We start from the raw sequence: 21606 nt of genomic DNA on the forward strand, positions 1-21606 counted from the left end.
ATATTTTTCCCTTTTGTTTTTGTTGGTGGAAAATAGCTTGTAGCATACGAAAAACTAAACGGAAATGAAAGTTTTATTGTCTGTACGGAAAAGGCACAGCGGCCGGGGACTTAAGGACACACACACACCAAAAAGGACAACGAACGGACAGACAGACAGATTCCTTTCGAAGTAGGAAATAATTAAGCGTAATTGAGTTAAGTTATTTCCGCCTTGCAGTTGTCTTGAAAATTCCCCAGCCAGGGCCAAGGAGGGAGGAAGCTGCACTGCAATCCTTAAAGGACTTTGGCCCAAACTGTCTGCCCTGTAAGTGATTTATTTAAAAGATGAGCTGAACCAACAGCAGCTGTGTAGCGTTTCTTCTACTCTCCCTTTGGATGATATTAAATATTTTTATGGGGGGATAACCTTAACTTTAAGAGTGCAAACACTTGGGAATACAAATATGTGTAACTCAAGGTTAGATCGGGGGAAAAATCGATGGTGAAAGGTGAAACAAATTCCAGATTATTGAAAAATAAAGGTTGGAAAGGGTCCTTTCAAAGAAATATTCGATTGGGATAGGTTTTTCGTTGTTTATATTTCTAAAAGAATTGGGTTCTTTTAAAGCTTAGGCACGATTCATTTATCTTAAATCTAGATAATCAAGTCTTTATTTTCCAGTGCATTTTCCCCTTTTAATTTTTTTTGTTTCATTTTTGTAGTTGGAAATCATTGAAGCGGTTGTCTTGCATCGATTTCAGTTAATGCGATGCCGCAATTTCTGTTTTTCTTGCCACTGCTTATTTTTTTTTTATTATTTTTTCCACGCTTTCCTTCCGCTTTCCCTTCGACTGCAGCTGTCAAATTGTGTTTTGTGCAATAAGTAGCAAGCAGGGGGAATGGTCGATTTTAAGGGCAGACCGAGAAAACTTCTTTATTATAGTTGTCCTACCCGCCTCCTTCTTTGTTGCATTTTATTTAACTCAAATTGAGGGAGGAAGGGGATGAGGGGTGCAATTTATTGTTTTTATGCGTTTGTCGTGCACTTTTTAAGTAGTTGGCATTCTGCAGGCATTATTAGATTTTCCAAACGCAAACTTTTCTCTTCGAAAATGGTTCGTGCTGTTCAAGCTGATTGCCACTCACTCTTTCGTATTATATTTTATATATTTTTGGGTTTTTTTTGTTAAGAAATAAATACTAAATATGTTTTTAGGGATATTTTATTAATGGTTTCTTGTTAAAAATGATTACAAATTTAGTTTTAATTGATTGAGGCTGCGGCGGCAGGGGTACCTGTATTTACAGGTAGCTAGAGAGAGAGAGAGAGAGAGATTGGTCTCCTGCGAGCAGAGCTGATAAGCCCAGCTCGGCTCTCAGTGTGCACACTGTGTGTGTGTGTGTGTGGGTTCGGTTCTCTGAATTTATCAGAGAAACTAACATAAACACACACACACTGCTTGTATGAGAGCGCGGTCATTGAGAGCTGAGCTGAGCTTATCAGCTGCGCTCTAAGCTTCGCTCTCATTTCCGCTTTCAGACGCTGACGTGTGTCTTCTCTCGGTCAATCTCTCTCTCTCTCTCTCTCTCTCTCTAGCTACCTATAAATACAGGTACCTCTCCCGCCGCAGCCTCAATCAGTGCGCGCCTCCCCCCTCGTGTCCACCTGTGATGTGTGCATCCCAACACACTCGCTCAACCTTTCTCTCTCTCGATCAACCTTTCTCTCGCGATCAACCTTTCTCTCTCTAGCTGCCTATAAATAGAGGCCCCTCTGCCGCCGCAGCCAGTGCCTCCCCCTCGTGTCCACCTGTGACGTATGCATCTCAAGCCATCTGGGATGACCGCGGAAAAGTGACAATTCGTTATAATTGTGCCAGTTATAATAATAATCGTGCAAAATCACCAAAAGTCTCTGGAATCAAAGGAGCTAATCAGCAATGATTCTAAATCTGTGCGCGCCTCCCCTCGGGTTCACCTGCTGCTACCTGTGCATCTCTACCCGACTGAATGACCCTCGAAAGTGTGGCTTCGGTGGAAAAGTGCAAGTTCATATTATATTCATGCCAAAACAACAACAATCTCTGGAATCGAAGGAGTTTATAAGCGATGAATCTCAACCAAGTCTGCGGAGTCAAGATGAAAGGCAACAGAGTGTCCTTACTGCGGGTAAGTCCAAAAACTATTATTCTATATACAAATATTGATTCCTTTAGGATTAAGTTGATTGATTAAATCAAAACATTATTTACAATACATCAGGTTGTATTTGTGGGTTTTAGTGGTCTTTGGTAACCTCCAATTGGAGCTAAGCTCTGTTTATATATGTTATATTTTATATTTTAATAATTAAGTTTTTATGGCAGTTACATCTGTACATATTCATACCTTCCACTAACACTTTTATCTAGCCTCAAACCCCCCATATAAAAAGGTTAACAGGTTAACAAGTCCTTGTAAAATCTCCCACAAAAACCTTCACAATAAATAATACCTAGCAGCTCTCACAAAATTTCTTTCAGTGCACATTTCTAAAGTTGCAATTTCTATTTCAATGGCACTGCAAAGCGGGACAGCAATAACCAATTAAAGTAATTAGCCTCGGTCCTCTCAGTCCACCGCCCCCAAGTTGCAATGAGGTGACAAATGTCCTTTCACCCAGTGTCTCCCTATGTTGCTCTCTCTCTTTCCCACCGAAGGAGCTCCATCTCGCTCCCGCCCGCCAACTGTTGTGTGTTTGTCAAATACGTCAACGCTTGTCGGCTGCTTGCTTCACTGCTTGCTTTTCACATTGACAAGTTGGCTTTCGCACAGCATAAGTCATCGCACACACACACATATACACCGGAAACTGCTGGTGTGGTGGGGGTTGCGCTCAAGGGGCGACGGGGGACAGCAAGTCCTAACAACGCTAACCGGCAACAGCCAGTCCAGCCAACCAATCGAACCAACACTCAACTCTCACAGCATCCGGAACTCGTGGCAACATGGAGCTCACCCATCGAGGCTGATCATTTGGCTATGTTTTATGTCCTATATACATATATTCTATATTTTAGTTTTGTGTCCCAAAATTCCCAACTGGTTCTGGTCTCAAACTGATAAAGAAGGTGGTTTCTTAACAAAACATGATCTTTTTTTGTTTTAAATATTTTTTTAAATCGTGAAAGGTTTTAGCTATACATAAATAATTCGAGATTCAACAATATGCCAAGATCATACACAGATCATAATGTATCAAGGACTATTAAGACAAATCGATCTTATCAGTAAACATATTGCTACAATCATCCGTACACCTTTTCACAGAAACTTGACTTAAGAATATTTTGGGTACTCTATGCAAATATTTTTTGTTGTTTTCGTCAACAAAATATACAAAATATATTTACGAACATTTCCGCTAAAATTTATAAAAAGAATTTCTTAATATTTTAATTTTAAATTTGACTTGGACTTTTAGCGACTTTTCTCCTGATATCTCTGGTCCATTTGATTCGCTTCGCTTCGCTGGCCTGTCAATTCACTCGATGACTAGACAAAGCTATATGTGTCCCCCGTACACGCCCCTGTTTTCCCACTTTTCCGGAACCTCTCCCCCCGCTCTCTCTGTGTGTGTGTGGTAGAAAATCTCTTTTAATTGCCAATCGTGTGGAAAAATGAATTTTCCATCGAATTAGTATTCTGTGGCTGAAATTCATTCATGAAGCACTCATTAGGAAATCCTCAACTGATGTTCGCTCTCGCTTTCGCCTCCACACACTTTTCCCTCTTTTTTTTTTTTTGGGAGGCTGGGGGGTGATGGTGATGGAATGGGGGAGAAGTCCGGGTCCTCATCACAGCCACGTTCTCAGTTACGTTCAGTTTTTGGGCTTGTTATGAGTTGAGTCAACATATTTTGCAACACTTACCGGCTGCTTACCGGGGAATGGGTAAAGATTCACTGAGAGAAATAATAGTATTGTAAAGCAAAAAATTGTTAAAGTGTGTCAGATTTTTTGTTTAAGAAATGTTTCTTAATTAATTCTTGTTAATAGTTTATAAAAAGGTTCTAATAATCAGCTTGAAAATTAAATAAATAAAAACCATGGCCTCAAAATTATTTTAAGATAAATACATAGTTTAATTCAATATAAAAAATAAATAAATATACAAATAACAAATAAATAATAAATAAATAAATAATAATAAATAAAGCAAGTAAAATTTATTTTCAATCTTTAAAAATTACTCTTAATAATAATGTTTTGGCAAACATTTTCATTTTTCCTAAATTAATATTAGGTTTTTTTGTAATATTTTCTCACTGTGTAGAACTTGAAGCCAGGGGCTGAGGTTTTCGACAAGGACCCAGCTCAACTGCCACTCCCCAAAAAGAGGAAAATCCCACTCCCCTCTGCCCGGAAAACCCCCGCGCAGCAGTACTTGAAATCAAAATCAAGGAAGTGACTATAATTTTGGTGTAGCATGTTGTCGGTACGTGTTTCAATATGTCAGCATCCGGTGATGAGTTTGCTACGTTCGCCATTGCCACGCCCCCCCCCCCCCCCCTCCAACCTACCGCCCCTCCACACACACACACACGTGCAGAATGTGGGTGTATGTGTGTGTGTGTGCGGTGATTTTGTGTTGAGCACTCTTCAGTTATTTTATTGATGTTGTAAATTTCTGGTAATTGAGCTTAATTTTTATACAGTTGCCATCGTCTTTGTTTTATGTTGATTGCGGCGAAAGAGAGGGCAGAATGGCGTATGGAAAGAGATGGACATACACAAGTCCATTGATTGCTTGAGGTATTTCCAGTTCGAACTTCTCTAGTAGCTCTGTCCGTTTGATGGGGATTGATGAGTTAAGAGATAGCGTCTGGGTTAAGCGTGTGGCGTTGGTGGGTTAAGTGTGTCCAGCGGGTGGAGGGTTAAGCGACAGGCTCTTTGTCTCCTCGTAATTGAAATTAAACATTTGCCCTTTTTCTTCATTTATTTTTTATTTTTATCAAGGGGTTTGCATTTTGGGACTGTCATTTGAGGCACTTTACTGCTTATTTGATCCATTCGGGCACACTAATTGGTTGATTAGTGTGACCCAATTTCTTAGTTTTGCATTTGGTAGTTGGATTAAATTGGAATTTCAATGGGCCTTTTGGAAAATGATCATATATCCACTATTAAATCTTTGATCTTAACGTTTTTAAAGGTTATTTGGCATTTAAACTTTAAAAAGTAATGATTTTGTAACATATTTGAGTACAAATTTATGTTATAAATGCTTTTAGGTTTCCTTTCCTTTTAGTCATTTTCTCATGAATTATATTTACAAATTATTTAAATTTTATTTACTTTTCACAGAACTTTAATTTAATTACTTTGAATAAAAATTATAAAATATACTTGTATAAGTATGTTCCTGTCAGTCTCTTCGATTTATATCCACTTTGTGTTTAACCTTCTTTAACTTTCCATTCAGCTTCAACAGCAATTTCAATTAGGAACTTTGGCATTCAGATATGAAATTAAAATGATTCGCACACAGCTGTGCACCTCCCTTTCATGTGTCCATCCGTACCTACATACATATATTTATATATATATCTTTATGGGATATATGTATGTACATATATTTGAATCGACAGTGGGTGGTTTTGGTCAACTCCTCGGCAAAGCACAGTGGACAAAAGGCAGCTGTCATCGAGAATGACAACAAGCCAGGGAGACGAAATAAAGGAGAACAGGAAATTATGCAAAAAAGTGGTGAAGTGCGATAAAAAGGGATAAAAACATTTCAACGGCAAAACAGTTTTTATTTTTCAAAGCAAAGAACACTGAAAATAAATATTAGAAAGCAAGTACCACTAAAGTTTATTTGAATATTTTGATTATAGGACAAATCTTTTGAATATTAATATTTAATAATGGTTTAACTTAATAAATAATGTTTTAGGTTATACGATTTAAACTAATATTCTGATTAATATTGTTCTGTGTAAGTAAAGAGGAAAATCAAACTTTTTTGTTGTAGAATTGCGACTTTTTTACGCCCTTGGTTGGAAAAACCCAACCCGTTTGACCAACTTTGGCAATCCCATTTTCACAATCATGCGTTGAACTTTGAACTCCCAGTTTGCCTTCACACACACATACATATGTACATGCATAAGAGTGTGTGCATTTTGGAAAACTGCTTTTCAAAATATGCCAACAGACAAATTCCGGGCAAAAGTTTTTATTCATTCATTCATCGCCTCCCCCCCTCCCACACTTTCCTTCCGATTTTCTGTTTTGTCATCGCTTTTTGCATGGTCTCAGTTGTGGATTGAAAACCCGAACGGACAGTAACCCCTTGAACTCCCGGAAAATCCACCCGGCCCCCCACCAGCCTTTTTTCCAATCGTTTTTGGCGTTTTTAGTTGCGGCCATTGAATGTTTAAAAATTATTGTAAACTTTTCAGACTCATACACACACACACATGCCGCCGGGTTGTGTGTGGAAAAGTTCGAGTTCTAGTTGGGAAATCAATTAAAAACGCTTGTTGGACTCTGAACCACAACTTTCCCTTTCGATCCTGTGCGGTTTACGTCCAACTGGTCAAGGCCTCAAACCCCGAAAATAGTTTTGGTCATTTTTTATTTTTTAACCAAAAACTTTGTAAAACTTTGACCAGAAACTGATATGGGTATTGATCACTCACAAAGTGCTCACTCATTAAATTATTTTTAATATCTTGAATGTATGCCAACTTTGCTTAAATTCTACGCAAAAATGTCTGCGTTAAATAGTAAATATAATATCAACAAGCAAAAATATGAAATTAATAGATTAATATATATTTTTTCATTGGGGAAATCAAGTGTGTTGATTTGTCTGGAAACCCATTTCCACTTATTGAAATCGTAATTTAGTTTGTCATATATTTATTTTAATTTCACTCAGCAGCAAACTAAAAACAAAAATAAAAAACAAAGTGAAATTGCATAAAAACTGCAGCTGTACGATCTCATGCACAGAACTAGTTACTCTCACTACCGCCTTGCATCTCTTTTACTCGTGATATTACTATGTTGATTCATCTCCTTTTTACGCTGCTCTCACGCCCTCTCTCCTGCTTTTAAGCTCTCACACGCTGTCTCTTGCTCTTTCCGTTGGCTGCGCAAGCTTCTAATGAAGCTCTTAATACGCTGAATCTGCCTCGCACGCTCTCTCACAAAGTTTAATACCCTTTAAAAATGTTTTATAATTTTGTTTTGACATAGCTGAAATTCATTTAATATGTTTTTTTGTATAACATAATTTTCCTATTTTCCTTCTCTAGGTTGTTCTCTGAAACGATTGTTGGCAAGGGTATGCAAGCCCCGGCTTGGGCAGGGTAGTTTTTCGCTTGCTCGCTTTGCTTAGCTGGCCTCTCTGATTCTGCTGACGTAGCGTTCACTCGCTCTCAGCCCTTGGGGCTCTCTGAATTTGCTCAAAACAGCGGTTTTACGATTCCCAAGTCTTTATTCAGCGGTTGATGCGAATAAATAACACTTATACGGCCACGTATCTCGGCGGTCGGCGCCTCACAGTTCTCAAGGGTTGGCCACGTTCCCGACTAATTGTGGTAAAAAACAAATGATTACGAAAATGTATGTCAAAACGTTGAGAAAAAACTGATCAAGGAAAACGCTTATGAAAAGAAAGGTTTATCTGAGACGCAAAGTTAGAAAGCGAAAGCAAAAAAGTTGAGCAAAGCAATTGCAAAACAGTTATGGTTGGTACGGCTAAGAAGAGTCGTGACCACAAACACAGCCAATGTACACACGGTCGTCCAAGGCCTATGTCATGTCTGCGGGGATGGGCCCGCATTATCGAACCCACTGCTACGGCAAACACAAGCCATTGAGCCAGAGAAAAAAACAAGCAAAAAATCCAAAAAAAAAAAACAAATCAAATAACAAAACAAACTTGTGAGGTGCACTGGAAGAAGCTTCTTCCAGTGATCGCTATTTTGTATTTAAAATACAATATGTATTCCTGTTTGAACTAAATTTAAATTTTTAAATCATCATCAAAATATATATGTAGTAGTTACATATGTATTTTTCCCTGGCTGATTGATTTGTTATCGAAAGACACTTGCCAGGAATTTGTTGTTATTTTTCCACCGCCCACCTTCCTTTAACCTTTTCGTATTCGAATTTATAAATTTCAGTTCAAAGTTCTTGGCCCTTACTTTTGTTGTTTCTGATTGCTTTCTAGCCCTGCAGCTGCCCCTAATTTGCTCCATGCCCTTCTTGCCTCTTCTCTCTCATGATGTGCCAAAGAAAACTCGATGCTTTTTCCAGCTGCCAGTTTTTCCGTATGCATGAATAGAAGTCCAACAAGAATGGAAATGGGAAAGGGAAGGAAGGCTGCTGTGAGTGTAACAACAAAATTCAAATTTTAAAGCTTCGCTCATTTTACGCCTGATTTGGCCTTAAAGTGGAATCAACTGAAGAGAGCCTGCCCAGCGGGGAATGGGTGGGAATGGCTTGGAATGGGTTACGGTTGGTCCAATCCTATACAATGGCTTCATCAGCTAAGCGCTCTCGACTCCGAGCAACCGGAAAGTGGAGAACAGAAATTAAAAGTCAAGTGGAACGGGAAGAAATGGAATGGGGAACGAGCGGAAAAGAACGCAACAAAATGGAAGTTCTGGCAGAAGTGGAGCAGCAGAAGGAACAAAAGGAAGTGCAACAGTTGTAAAATGGAGTATATAAAAAAAAAATTGGGAATAAAAAACTAATTTTCAACAATAAATAAAAAACAATGATCAGGAAAATGAAATTAAATTTAAAATGAAAGCTTAAATATATTTTAATTTATTAATCAATCTTCAAGTAAAAGAGTTTGCTAATGTTTTTTATATAAAAAACAATATAAAAATTGGAAACAACTTAAAATGTAGAAAAAGACTGCGGAAACATTGGAATGTGAACACAAAAGCTGAGCCACGAAAGAACGCTTGACATGTCTTTTTCCACTCATTCCTCTTTCTGGGGGAAAAAATTATACAAAAAGCGGATAACCAAATTGTAAAGAAACCAAAAGCACTTTAAAGTCAGCTTAAACTTGCCCTTTGACCCGTGGCATTGGCATGCACCCTCTCTGAATCTCTAAAAGCAGCCAGAGCAAAAACAAAAAAAAGAGCGACAAAAAAGCGCAGGATAAACAAAAAACAATGTCAACAATGTTGCACTAATTGCGTCACAGGAAGCCGGCAGCGGCATCTTCACGCTCTCTGCCTTTTTATCCTTTATTTAACGTGGGATTCCCCCCGTAATACACTCAACGCTCAGTTATTTCTTTGCGCTGCCGTTGAATTAAGCAAAATTATTTTGTTCGCCTGCTTTTTGTGCGTCTTTTGGGTTTGGTTTGGGTTCTGGCGACATCAGACGAAAGGGACTCTCTGGCACCAAGTGCATTTGCGGAAGTAGTTCCTGCCATAGATACAGTGAGGTCTCGGGAGCACAAGTATTAAAAAGATTAAACAAAAATTTAAAATATTAAAATGGAAATGATAATAACAAAAAAAGATGAAAAGCTGAATTTAATATAGTCTCATTAAATTATATGTTAGTTTTTAGTTAGAGAATTTATCTTTGGCTTGCTTAAGTAGGCCCCTCTGTTTCTAGACTTGCTATCCCTGTATTAAAATTGTCTATTTTTCCATATATACTCTCATAAAATTGTGTGAAATGTCGCTTGACACTTGACAAAAGAAAAGGAGATTGCAAAAAAAACCTATGTATTTTACGCATCTTTCTTTTTTAATTTAGCGAGTGTTTGGCTTGTAATTCCCAACTAGTTTTGATCGAGAAATATAAAAATATAAAACAATACAATTATCAATTTGTTATTGTTTGCATTTAACCTAATTTGTTTATGGCTTCCGGAATTTTAGTTATGACAAACACGTCGCGCCTTTGTCGTAAAGGAAATAAAGGACAATAAAGGAACAGTGTCGCCCAAAATTATGCACACGCACGCAGACTGTGCTGGGGTTGGGGTTGAAAATTCTTGTGGTTGATGCAAATATTTATGGCACTGGGACACAATTTTTAACAATTTACATTTGGAAAATATATTTTGGAAATTCCAAGTGCGTTTTCCTTATTGACTTTATCTTTATCTTTATTTTTTTTTTGGCTGACCAATAACAATAACAAAAAAGGGGGAAAATATAAACTCTGTGGGAATCTCTCTCCCTTTTCGCCTTAGTTTCTGCTATATTTCATGTCTGTTAATAGAAAATGCCATGCACGACCTTGCCAACTCCCCCAACGAGCGTTATTCTCTGCTGCTTTCGTCACTGCGGTTTCAATGTGACAATGCTCAAAAGAAAAGCGCCGGCGGGAAAAAGGAGAAAAGATGGGGCCCAAACAAAAACAAGTATCCCTTTATAAAATTAGGCCAACATAACTCGACTATGAGATATCCTAGGAGATTTTTTTTTGGATTTTATATATCCCCTGCTAACGCTTTTACCAAAATGTATCTGAAATGCTAGAAATAAAGGCAAATTTGGAATAATTGTTTGATTGTAATATCTAGGTTCTAAACTAGACAAAAATGTATTGATAGGTATTTGAGATATTTATTTTTTTTGAAACCGATAAACCTCAAAAACCACAAAGAGGAACCCCTTGTTCGAGAATTTACAGGGTAAATGTTGGTCTGACCACCATTAGGTCGTCAGGCGTGTCATTTTAAATAGAGTACGTGCCGCACAATCCCACCCACAATGAAGGACCAACACCCCATCCCCAGGCACCCGAAGCCACCCTCCCCTCTCCAGAAAACACTTCCCCATGACCGTTGGGCTTCCCCAAAGCGCCAATAAAATGCGTTAAGAAAAATAGTTGTAAAACGTTTGATGCATACTAAAACGCTATGCAATTGAATTTGAGTGCCGGGACTAACACTCCGATATCAGATGTCCACTGTCCAGAGTCCTGAAGTACGATGTCTGATGTCGGATGTCTGATGCCAGGCGCGTTTCGCAGCTTTTTTTTTTTGCCGTTGCTCTGGTTTGTTTTCCCTTCTTGGGGGACTTGTTAATCGCCGGCAAGGGGTGACCTCTGACCCCCGGATATAAAATTGGGATAACTGGTGACGGGTGACTGGTGTTTGGAGCAGGGAAAGAGGAGACTGGTGACTGCTAACTGTGTCAGTAAGACTAAGGAATTCAAGGGAAATTATTAAAAATATGACTTTAACTTTTAGTGGTTTCTTTGTTAAAAGCATAAATACAAATTTGTAACTCTAATATAAAAAGAACCAAGAAATGGTGAAGTTAATTTATAAATCTTGTAATATAAAAAAAAATAGAGATAAAAAAATAAGGATGACAGAAAATATTACATTTACATTAGGGGACGTTTTTGATACTAAAAATGTAGGTTTAAAGATATAATTAATTTAAAAAATTAAAAATATATTCTTAAAAATAAGGTTATGAATATATTTTCAATGATAACGATATTTTCAAAGCAATATTTTCCATTTTCGATTTATAAAACCTAAATAATCGTATTATCTTCCTTTCGGTATATACATATATATAAAACTGTAAAATAAAATTTCATTAAAACTTACTGAGGAAATTATCCGCTATGGGGCACCACCTCGTTTTTACCTGTTTTTACCATTTCCCCGTAAAGTTTTGCTTAGAAAAGTTCTTCCTGTTTTGTTTTATAAAGCTGCTGACAAAGTCAGCAAACACAAGCGTATCGCGTTTCCCGTTAAAGTGTCCTCGCTTTGTGCAGAAAAGTTGTTTTGGCCAAAAACTCAGGTGGCTTAACTTAACTGCCGGCAGTAAAAGCTGCACTGATAGCGGAGCAAAACCCCTTTTCTTTCCTAATTGCAGCTGTAATTAATAAACTGTCAAATTTACGACCACCAAAGGGGGGCACATGTGGTGACCCCGATTCCCGCAACTGGTTACCATTGCCATTGCCGCGCACTACTTACGGCACTGCTCCCCCTAATTGGCTCTTAAGCGAAAGTGAATTATTGATGGCTCAAGCAGTAACAAACGGGCGCCCCCACAAAAAATATAAATAAAAAGAAAACTCACAACACCGAAAATTCCTTTTTAAATATGATCAAATAATAGCTCGATGGTGGCAAATGCTCCACGGCCAAGCTGTCGTTCACTGAGCGAAATAGTCACTTGAGAATTCGTTGAAAAAATGTATACATTTTACAGAATTTTGGTGATAATATTGGTATTTTGGCAACATTTTTTAGTTGGTTAAAAAATAAAATAAAATATATTTAAAATATATTAATACCAAGAGTTTAAAAGGGAAATAAAACACTTTTAATAATTTTGTTTTATTTATTTTTAATTGGTTAAATTTAATTTCTAAATTGAATTTATTTTAAACTATTTTATTAAATTTAATTAAAGATGTTTACTATTGTATTTTTAACAATTTTATTAAATTTAATTAAAAATCTAGAATTTTGTAAATAAAATATGGCTTAATATTAAATATTTTTAAACAAATATTAATTATATTTTCTCCAAGTATTATTTTCATTTCGTTTACTTCTTTGCTCCTTTCTCTTCCTTCGGCAAAGACTCCTTCAAACTGACGTCAGTCATTTATGACGGAGCAATGTGTGTTTTGCTTTTTTTTTTATTTACTTATTTTGTTTTTTTTTTTTTTGGCAGAGAAAATATAGAAGGACGGGGAAACACTGGAATGTGTGTTTGGGTGTGTGCTAATGAGCGCTGAGTTCAGACATATATAAATATATATAAAAACGACAGTGGAAATTGGAAAATAAATTTGTAGGTATTTATCAAAATGAAATTAGTTCAGGAAAAAATTAAGTAATATAATAATAATAAATTAAGGATTATTAAAAAAGATTCATTATTAAATCAGAAACAGCAGAGTGTGCTAGTTGTCTTTTTTGTTCTTCGACTTATTTCTTTAAATATATAAAATATATAACTAAAATAACATATATGTATATTTACAACCAATGCAATAGGTTGCCTTAAAATCTACAGTACAATTTATTTAAATAAAATATAATAATAAAATTATTTAATTTGTAAATTTATTTTACAACATTTTATACAAGTTCTTCTTGGTTCGTAGTTTTGTTAAGTATTTATTTCTTTAATTAAATATTTAAATATTTAAAATTTTAAATATTTCTTAATTTTAAACCACTATGCACAGTGTGCTCTGGTGGCATTGCATCGGAAGTTTTTTTTTTTCGTGGAAAGCTTGTCATTGCTCTTGGCATATAAACATTCGGGGGCACATTCCTTTCAAATTATTTGCGCATTCGAGCAGCTGTAAACGATTACGCTTCCAACTAGGGAGCAAAAATAGAATAAAACCTTCAATGCGGTGACTACACTAAGAAAAGAATATTTAAAGAATAATATATGTTTAAAATGGTTTGTTAGCAGCGAGCTAAATTTGCCATATTCTTCTAGGTTTCTAGGTCAAGTTTAAATTGAAAAAAAAAACAAATATACATATATATATTAAAAAAAAATATTTTTTAATAATATTTTGTTTATTATTTAATTTAATTAAACATTTTATTTTACAAATTTTTAATTTACCTCAAACACTTTGAAAGCTTTATTAAAACATGCTAAATTTCCCATTTAAAAAATCTATAGTTTATTTTTTCCATTTTTTATAAAGTGACACATTTTTGTTCAGTGCAAAACACAAACACTTATCGACAGCCAGAGCTCCATGTGTTCGTGTTGCCAAAATGTTGCCAATCGCCTTTGTCTGCGTGGGTGTCTGTGTGCTGCAATTTGGGTTGGGGGTTAGGAAAAGGAGGTGGAAGGGGGGCAGGGGGCATGGAAAATTAGCGGGCAACGGGGGAAAGGGGAGCAGGACCCATTACCGAAGGACTGGCATATTGTTGAGCCGTCTATGCGCCACATTGCCCTACATTGCGAAAACAGAAAAGAGCCGAAAATAAACAGAAGATATTTTAAAGAATTTCAAAATACACTTTTTGGTTATTTAAGAATATTTGTATTGTTGTTTTTGAAGTTAATAATGTAAATAAAATTATTAAATTGTTATATTATTCTAAACATGTTTAAAATAAATAATATGGGTATGTTATGAGAGTTTTAAGATTCTTTTCTTAGAAAAATATATAAAATAAAATTATAAATATTTAAATACATATTAATAATAATTTTTTATATTAATTAAAAGATAATTAAATGATTAAATATTATAAAAAGAATTATTGTTTTTAAAAATTTTTATTATTGACTAAATAGGCTTTAAAAATAGCTTAATCTCTTTATAAATTTAAATTAATGAAATTTAAATAATGAACATTTTAAATATATAGAATATGTCTTAGGAAGAGTATAATTTCGTTACAAAAAATCCAAAAAAAAAAAAGGGCCACCGAACCACATGCGTGCCCAAAAATTCCAGACCTCTGCTGCTGCTCTTGTCCTTAGTTTTTCTTATTTTTCCCTTTACTTTTTTTCGGCTACTTCTTGTTGCTGTTGGTACTTAAGTTCGACAACTCAATAAAATGTGCTTTATGGCTGCGCCAGCAAAAAAAAAAAACTCGTGGGGTAATAACGGGGTCTCGCAGCCTCTGTCTAGGCCTCGGGCCCCCATTCCAACCGATTTTCCCCCCTGATTTTCCCGAGCAGCACATCTGGTGCTGCTTCAACTTCTGCTTGGACCCCTTCGCCAAATTGATTTGCAATAATTTAAGTTTTTTTTTTCTTCTTTCCCTTTTCTCCTTTAAGTGAGAAAATCGTTTTATGATAACGTTCTGTCCTTTTTTTTGTTGCTTATTTGTTTGTTTGCTATATTTTGTTTACCATTTCAACATTTGCTAGAGTTTTTCCTTTGACCTGATTTCGTTTTGTTAATTTTGGCATCTGTTTTTTTTTTATATATATTTTCTTTGTTAAAAAATACAAAGAGGGAGTTTAGTTTTATGTACAAAATAATGCTTCGTAAAAATAGAAATACATATTCACTGAACTCTGAACCTCAAAAATGATATTACAGATTTTTACCCACTTTTTTGAAGGAGTTTAAAGACCCTATTGGTTTCTAAATATTATAAAAAATTGTAAAAATAAATAGTACAAAAAAGAAATGAGAATTTCCTGTTTCTTATCAAGGTCTCTTAAACTATTTAAAATATTTGACATACTTTTCTCCCTCCCCTTGATAAATCCCTTTTTTCCTTAAAGAGTTCGACGCAAAAAGTTGCCTACTTATCACACAGGTGATCAAGAAGGGGCGGTGGAAAATCTGAGGGCGGTAAAGAGCGGTGTGACAATTAAGGAAAGCGTTAAGCGGACGGATTCACAGTTGGACACGTAGCGGCGAGTGTCTGGATTTCTTGAGTTTGGGGAGGAAAACCTTCTGTGTCTGGGGGTGGGAAAATCCTGTAGGTCGTAAGGACGTGCGAGTGCACGCAAACGTTAGGACGGCGATTACCGTTAGCTCTCAGGTTGAAAGTTGCAACTTTTCGCGGCACTTGTTTTGCCGATAAGGAAACTTACAGCGTTGTGTTGAACTTGAGAATTAAGTGTGGTTAGCTGATGGGGTTAAGTGTGTGTGACACCAACAAGGGAAAGTGAAAGCTGAGAGCGAATAAGAAACTATAGCCCACTTTTTGGGGGGTTTTAAAAGCAGTTTTCTTATTAAGAAAAGCAATTATATTGTTTAATTCGTTTTCCGATTTTAAAACCTTTAAAAGGGTGTTAAATGTAACATTTTACATCCTAAATACCGAATATACACTTAATTTGGTACCTTAAAAAAATCGATTGCATACTTTTAGACACATTTTTTAATGTTTTAAAAACTCGTGTGATTTTTAAAGTAGCTTAAATTATATAATTTAATACCAATTTCAATTCCATTGCCATACAGGCATAAACAGTATCCAAATCTGAAGGAACTCAGCTAAGCAGCGCCGTCGACACGGGTAATTAATCAAATGCGCGTGATTATCGCACTCCAAGGCGCTTCCAAGGACAGAGAGTATGTAGGGTGGGTGGGTTGTGGGTTGGTATGTGGCTCCAAGGTTGCCTTGTCACGTGTGGGGGAGTCTGTCTGTGTGCGTGGCATAGCTCCGTTGGAGTGTGACGAAGGCAAATATTAAAACATATTTTAATCTAGCAAATGCTCGGCCCCAAATCCCCGCCCTTTGCTGCTGGGATGGTAAATAATAAATTTATCATTTGTCAGCAGTTAAATGACGACGTGCAGGGACTCCAATTCCGATTCCGGTTCACAAACACAAACACGGCTACAGCTACGGAATGCAGCAGGACCCGGGCCCGGACTTGGACCCGGACCCGGGACAACGAATTAATAATTCATTGCGTATATGAACATCGCGTTGCCACTAGTCGACAGACACCAGCAAACTGTCACATGGCATATTGACATAAATATATCCTCACAGGTGCAGAGAGAGAAAATAGGGGTATTATTAAAATTATAATAATATAAAAAGGGAAATTAATAAATAACTTGTGTAAATTATTGTTGGTTTTTATTTATTTTATTTTTTTTTATTTTATTGAATGTTAGAATAGTTTATAAAACTAAGACAGGGCCATCGACTATATATTGTTGGTTTTAAATCTTTCCGAAGTAATTAAAATATAAAAAGCTTAAAAAAATGCCTAGATTCACTAAAAAAAATTTTAAGAGTCTATAGTAAATAAAATAATTGGTTAATTAATTTATAATAATAATTATAAATTATTATAAATAGTTAAATATTAGAGTAAATAAAAAAAAATTTGAAAAATAAAAAGGATAACTTCGCGTGATAATTATATATATAAATTTCAATTTGTTTAAATTTATTTTTTATTTCTTTTAAAAATACTGTAGTTCAAATGATGTTTTTCTTGCAGTGCATTTCAGCCTGCATATATAGACATTTTCACTTGCTGGCAGACGCTTGCCCATTCAGTTGTAATAAATCGTCAAGTTTATGTTTGAAGTGTTTATTGAATCCCTGATATTACACGCAGCGACTGAGGCACAGGGAAGGGGCCTAGGCTGAAAAGGGGTCTATAAGGAAAAACACTGAAAATAAATAGAAAGCTAAAAAAAATACAAAAAAATTATTAAGAGCCTGTATAGGTATTTATTATTTTTTGAGGTAAATAATAAGGAAAAAAAATCATTGCTGTTTTCTAAATTATATTATGTATTAATACTTATTAAATATTTTTTTTATTTATTTATTTTTTCTCAAGTGTTTTTCGGAATCAGGGAATCAGCCTTCATAGAGAGATCGCCTTTGCTCGCTTATAACCCCCCTTTCTGTGATTTTTTGTTGGTGTCCATCGTCTGGCAAATATTTATCCAGCGTTGAATTGGCCTGTATTTCAGCTTTCCTGCTTTTCCATTTTCCTCCCGTTGACCCAAACACACACACACGTCAACAGTTCGTCTTTTGATATATATAAATATTCTTTTTTATTTGCTCTTTTTCCCTGCGTAAATCCTTTCAACGTGTCGTGGAAATGAAAATAATACAGAAAAAAATGCGTTAAAATATTTGCACAGACTTCTCAATGCCGCCCTCTATTTTCTTGGTTACTTTTGGATTTTGGTAGAAAAGCGGGAAAACTGCTTGCGATATGCCTGCAACAAATATTGACATAAATGCTTACAAAAACAGGAATATATATATATATATATACATATATTTATGGGGGAGATATAATGCCAGAGTCTCAGGAAAATCCGCTTAAGTGTCAGCTTTTATTGTTTGCCTAAGCCCAGTGATTGCTGTTTACCTTTTCCTGAAGGCTTTTCTCAATAGTTTTTTTCACTCACATGAAGTATTACAAAAGATGCAACAGTTGGAAAACAAAAAGGAAAATTTAAGGAGTATATTTTCCATAGTTTTGCCGTAGATTTATTAACCTTTCTTTTAATCAATATTTACGAATAGAAAATCTTCTAAATTTATGTCATATTTTCCTTCCCGTTTAATGTTTATTGGCTTGTGGGCTGTGGCATAAATCGCTGGCATCAGCTGATAGCAAGCACTTTCGCTTTTCAACGGGTTCCAAGTGGCTGGGCGAGTGTATTTTGCGGCACTGTTAGTTAACCGCATAACGTGGCTTAGCTTTGCCATTCTGTGCAAAGTCCACTATTTTGCCTCTATTTTCCCCCCATTTCCCCTCTCCGCTGCCTCGATTCACTGGCTATCTGTGCTCGTGCACCTGCTTTTCCTCCTTCTATGCCATTTTCCAGCGCTTGCAGTCTATTAAATGAAAACTCAGTTCATATTGTTAGGCCCGGCCTGTCCTGTCCTGACTGGTGAGTGTCTGTGCGCCTGGGCCTCTGTGGCTGTCCCTACTCTCCCCCTCTTTGGTTTCTCATTTTTCCCCCGCCATCATTTTCCACACATTTTCCACCCACTTTCCTTCCATTTCCCGTCGTGTTCGTGTTGTAAATTAAATGATTTTCACGCCGGTTGGCGAGACTCCAGTGTCCTTCGAACGGAGCAGGCCATTTTTATGTGTTTGTTTGTGGCCACACACACACACACATACAGACACTCACACACGCACACACACATTTTGATATTCAATTCTGCTTAAAAACAATTTAAATTATTTTAAAATAATAATTAATAGAGCAGGAATTTTTTTGTATATTATTAAATTATATTTTCAAAGGGAAACGTTTATTTAAAAGTTTTTAAACTGATTTAAAAATATAACTAAAGAATCTATAAATTTTCATAGTAATATAAAATAATATTATTTAAATAATATAATTTAAAAATCCATTTTTTCAGTGTACTCTCTCATACACAGAACCCGAAGCTGCCCTGCCTTTTTGGCCATGTTTTAACGTTAATTCATGGTCGTGTTTTTATGTTGCAAGGACAGGTGGCCAGGGGGTTAAAGTGGGTGGCAAGAAGAGGTAAAATAGGGAAAAGAACGAAAAGTAAGAGATGAGAGCAAAGGAGGCAGCGCGTAGGACCTTTATTGGCCATCGCCCGCTGTTGTTGAAAAGTGTTTTTTTTTTCCTTCTTTGTTCTTTTCTTTTTTAAATAAGCAGATTTCTTCTGTTTTAAACCAGGGTCTCCCTTAACAGCCCCTCTGGCAAATCCATCCACCCACCATTTTCCACCAAGCCGCCTTAACCCCCTAAATGGAATGACTTTTCGCGTGGCTTAACCTCAGATGATGCCAGATGACTTATTTAATTAAATCAGCTTTGCCACGCTGAGCCTTTCGAATATTTTGAAGTCCCCCGCCCGTATAGGTAAGCCCCTTGGCCAGCCAGGTGTTAAGCCCCCATCATGGGTTAAGCCCGCCAACTAGGCATTGATGGGTCTCTTCTGTCTTTGGGCCTTGAAAATGTTCATGCTGATGAGCGGGAAATACCAAGGATTTGGGGAATCGGTTTATTACATTTGAAACTAAGACTGAGAATTATTTTATTATTCTAAAACATACTTAATTAAATTTTTTTTAAATTTTTTATTGCTAGTTATTAATTTTCAATTTCATTATTTATTTTCCTATAACTTGGCGCAATTTTTAATTTTTTTACGTTAATTTTGCAGTATTTTTAGGGTCTCTTGCAGCCTAAAATATATACATATTTAATAATTAATACAATATTGTATTCATATTTCTCTCCTCTATATTTTTTAAAGCTTTTTGAAGTTGATAAAACTGTGCAACTTACAACTTGCAACATTGCTGCAACATCTGTCCCCAAAGGGGGCGAAAAAAAAGGCAAGCGGCCGCCGCAAGAAACCACAGGCAGAGGGCATCCCCAAAGGGGGTGTTGGGGCTCTGAAAGAGGGAGCTCATGTCACCATGGGGGCGTGGCCATAGCTTAACGATGCCAACTAACACGGTACAGTGGAGGTTGCATCGAAGAGATCATATTTTTGCAGCCAGCTTTTTTTAGTTTCCATAAAAACCGAACATAAAACGGAAGGTACAGTGAGCTCCAGTAAATAGAAACATATTACTGTTTATTCATTTACTACTTTATTCATTTACAAATGAAGAAAGCTAGAAAATTATTTAATTTTTAAACAAATTGTTTTATTTATATTTTCTTAACTTGAAGAAATAGTAATTAAAATTTTTTTTAAAATTATTTAAAACTTAAAAAAGTAAGAAAAACTAATTTATTAAATACTATTATATATATTTCTTATTTAAAACTTGAGAAAATCATACATTTTTATTTTTTTATTTTGTTTAAAAAATAGTTTGGAAATAATTTAAAAATAATTATGTAAAAATTCTACCTAAATAAATTTGTTTGTGTTAAAAACGTACATGTTTCTAGGGAGTACTTCCCCCTTTATGAGGTATCACTGTACCTGAAGGCCGTGAAATAAATCTCGCACAATAAGTTCGCTGGGCAGCAGGAGGAGCAGAAGAAACAGGGCGTCAAACAGCGCTCAAAGCACCAAAAGCAACAGCAAATGACACGGGACGGGACAGAAAGAGACAGCTGCAGGGCGGGACGAAAGAGACAGAGAGAGTGAGGGAGATAGTGGAGAACGGGGTAACGGCACAAAAATGCCCTTATCAGTTTCCTGTTTCCTGTCGAAAGTTTTCATATTTTTCGAGCGCCACCGCGGCCAGCAGCAACAATAAAAGTAAACAGTAAACGACCAAGGCCCTACACTGGCAAAAAAAGTTAGAAATTGCTAACGAATATAAATTTTTAAAAACCCAAGAAATATCTTTATTTTTTTTATTATTATTATAAATATAAAAGTCTTTGAAATATTTATTTTATTTTCTTGCTTGGTTTTAAAAAATGTATTTTTGCTATTAAAGTGTAAAGCACTACAAAGCAAAGCATTGCACGGAAAGAATTGCTATTTTTTATGCTTCGCTCCCGTTTTGTTCTGCTTCATCTTTCTCTGCTGATAGTTCAGTAACAGATATATATTTTTTAGAGCCTTTTGGATACCCTAGAAATATATTTGTAAGTGAATAAGTTGGAAATCTTGAAATATTTTCCCTAAAATAAAAATGCTAAAGGGTTTTTAAGAAATTAAAAATGTTATTGCTTTTAACCCTCTATTTATAAATATAAAGTTTTTAGACTTGAAATTAAATTTAAAGGGAAATCAATCACTAAAAAGAAATACAGATAGTTTTTATAATAGTTTTTGCCGTGATAGTCTTAAAAATATATTTTATATCTATTTTTATACGTTCTAATTTCTACTAGGGATGGCACAATTATTAATATTATTATATATCGAAAAATTAATTAAATTATTAATTATTCTGCAATTTTTCAATAAGAATATGCCTATTTTCCCGTTTTTAATTTTCTTAAATGTTTATAAACTAAAGTTACATTTTTGATATTAATATTTTGTGCCTTATTTGTGTGGTTTTTCCTCTCCATATACAACCCTTTACCAGGGTATTTGCTATTCTTACCCCTCCAAAGGACACCTTATTCTTCTGCTTCCTGATCCGTCTTTTTCATTTTTTTAAATTTTTTTGTAGTGGCACTTTCTTCTTTGTTGTTATTATTGTTCTTTTTGCAGCTTCACTTTAGCTTTTGATTTTGCAAACAGAAAGAGAGCGAAAGG

At 35.6% G+C, this 21606-nt stretch overlaps 1 protein-coding gene across 1 annotated transcript in view; it reads left to right on the forward strand.

Annotated features, from left to right (window-relative positions):
• Positions 1-1643: 1643 nt before the first annotated feature.
• The window catches only part of DIP-alpha (Dpr-interacting protein alpha), a 52230-nt gene continuing 32267 nt past the window's right edge, over positions 1644-21606 (forward strand). The window contains exon 1 of the mRNA XM_070288397.1: positions 1644-2151. Within this exon, the coding sequence (XP_070144498.1) occupies positions 1923-2151 (229 nt within the window). The 5' untranslated portion in view covers positions 1644-1922. The remainder of the gene's footprint in view (positions 2152-21606) is intronic.

The sequence above is a fragment of the Drosophila kikkawai genome, chromosome X (genome assembly GCF_030179895.1).
Source record: "Drosophila kikkawai strain 14028-0561.14 chromosome X, DkikHiC1v2, whole genome shotgun sequence".
Classification (NCBI taxonomy): Eukaryota; Metazoa; Arthropoda; class Insecta; order Diptera; family Drosophilidae; genus Drosophila; species Drosophila kikkawai.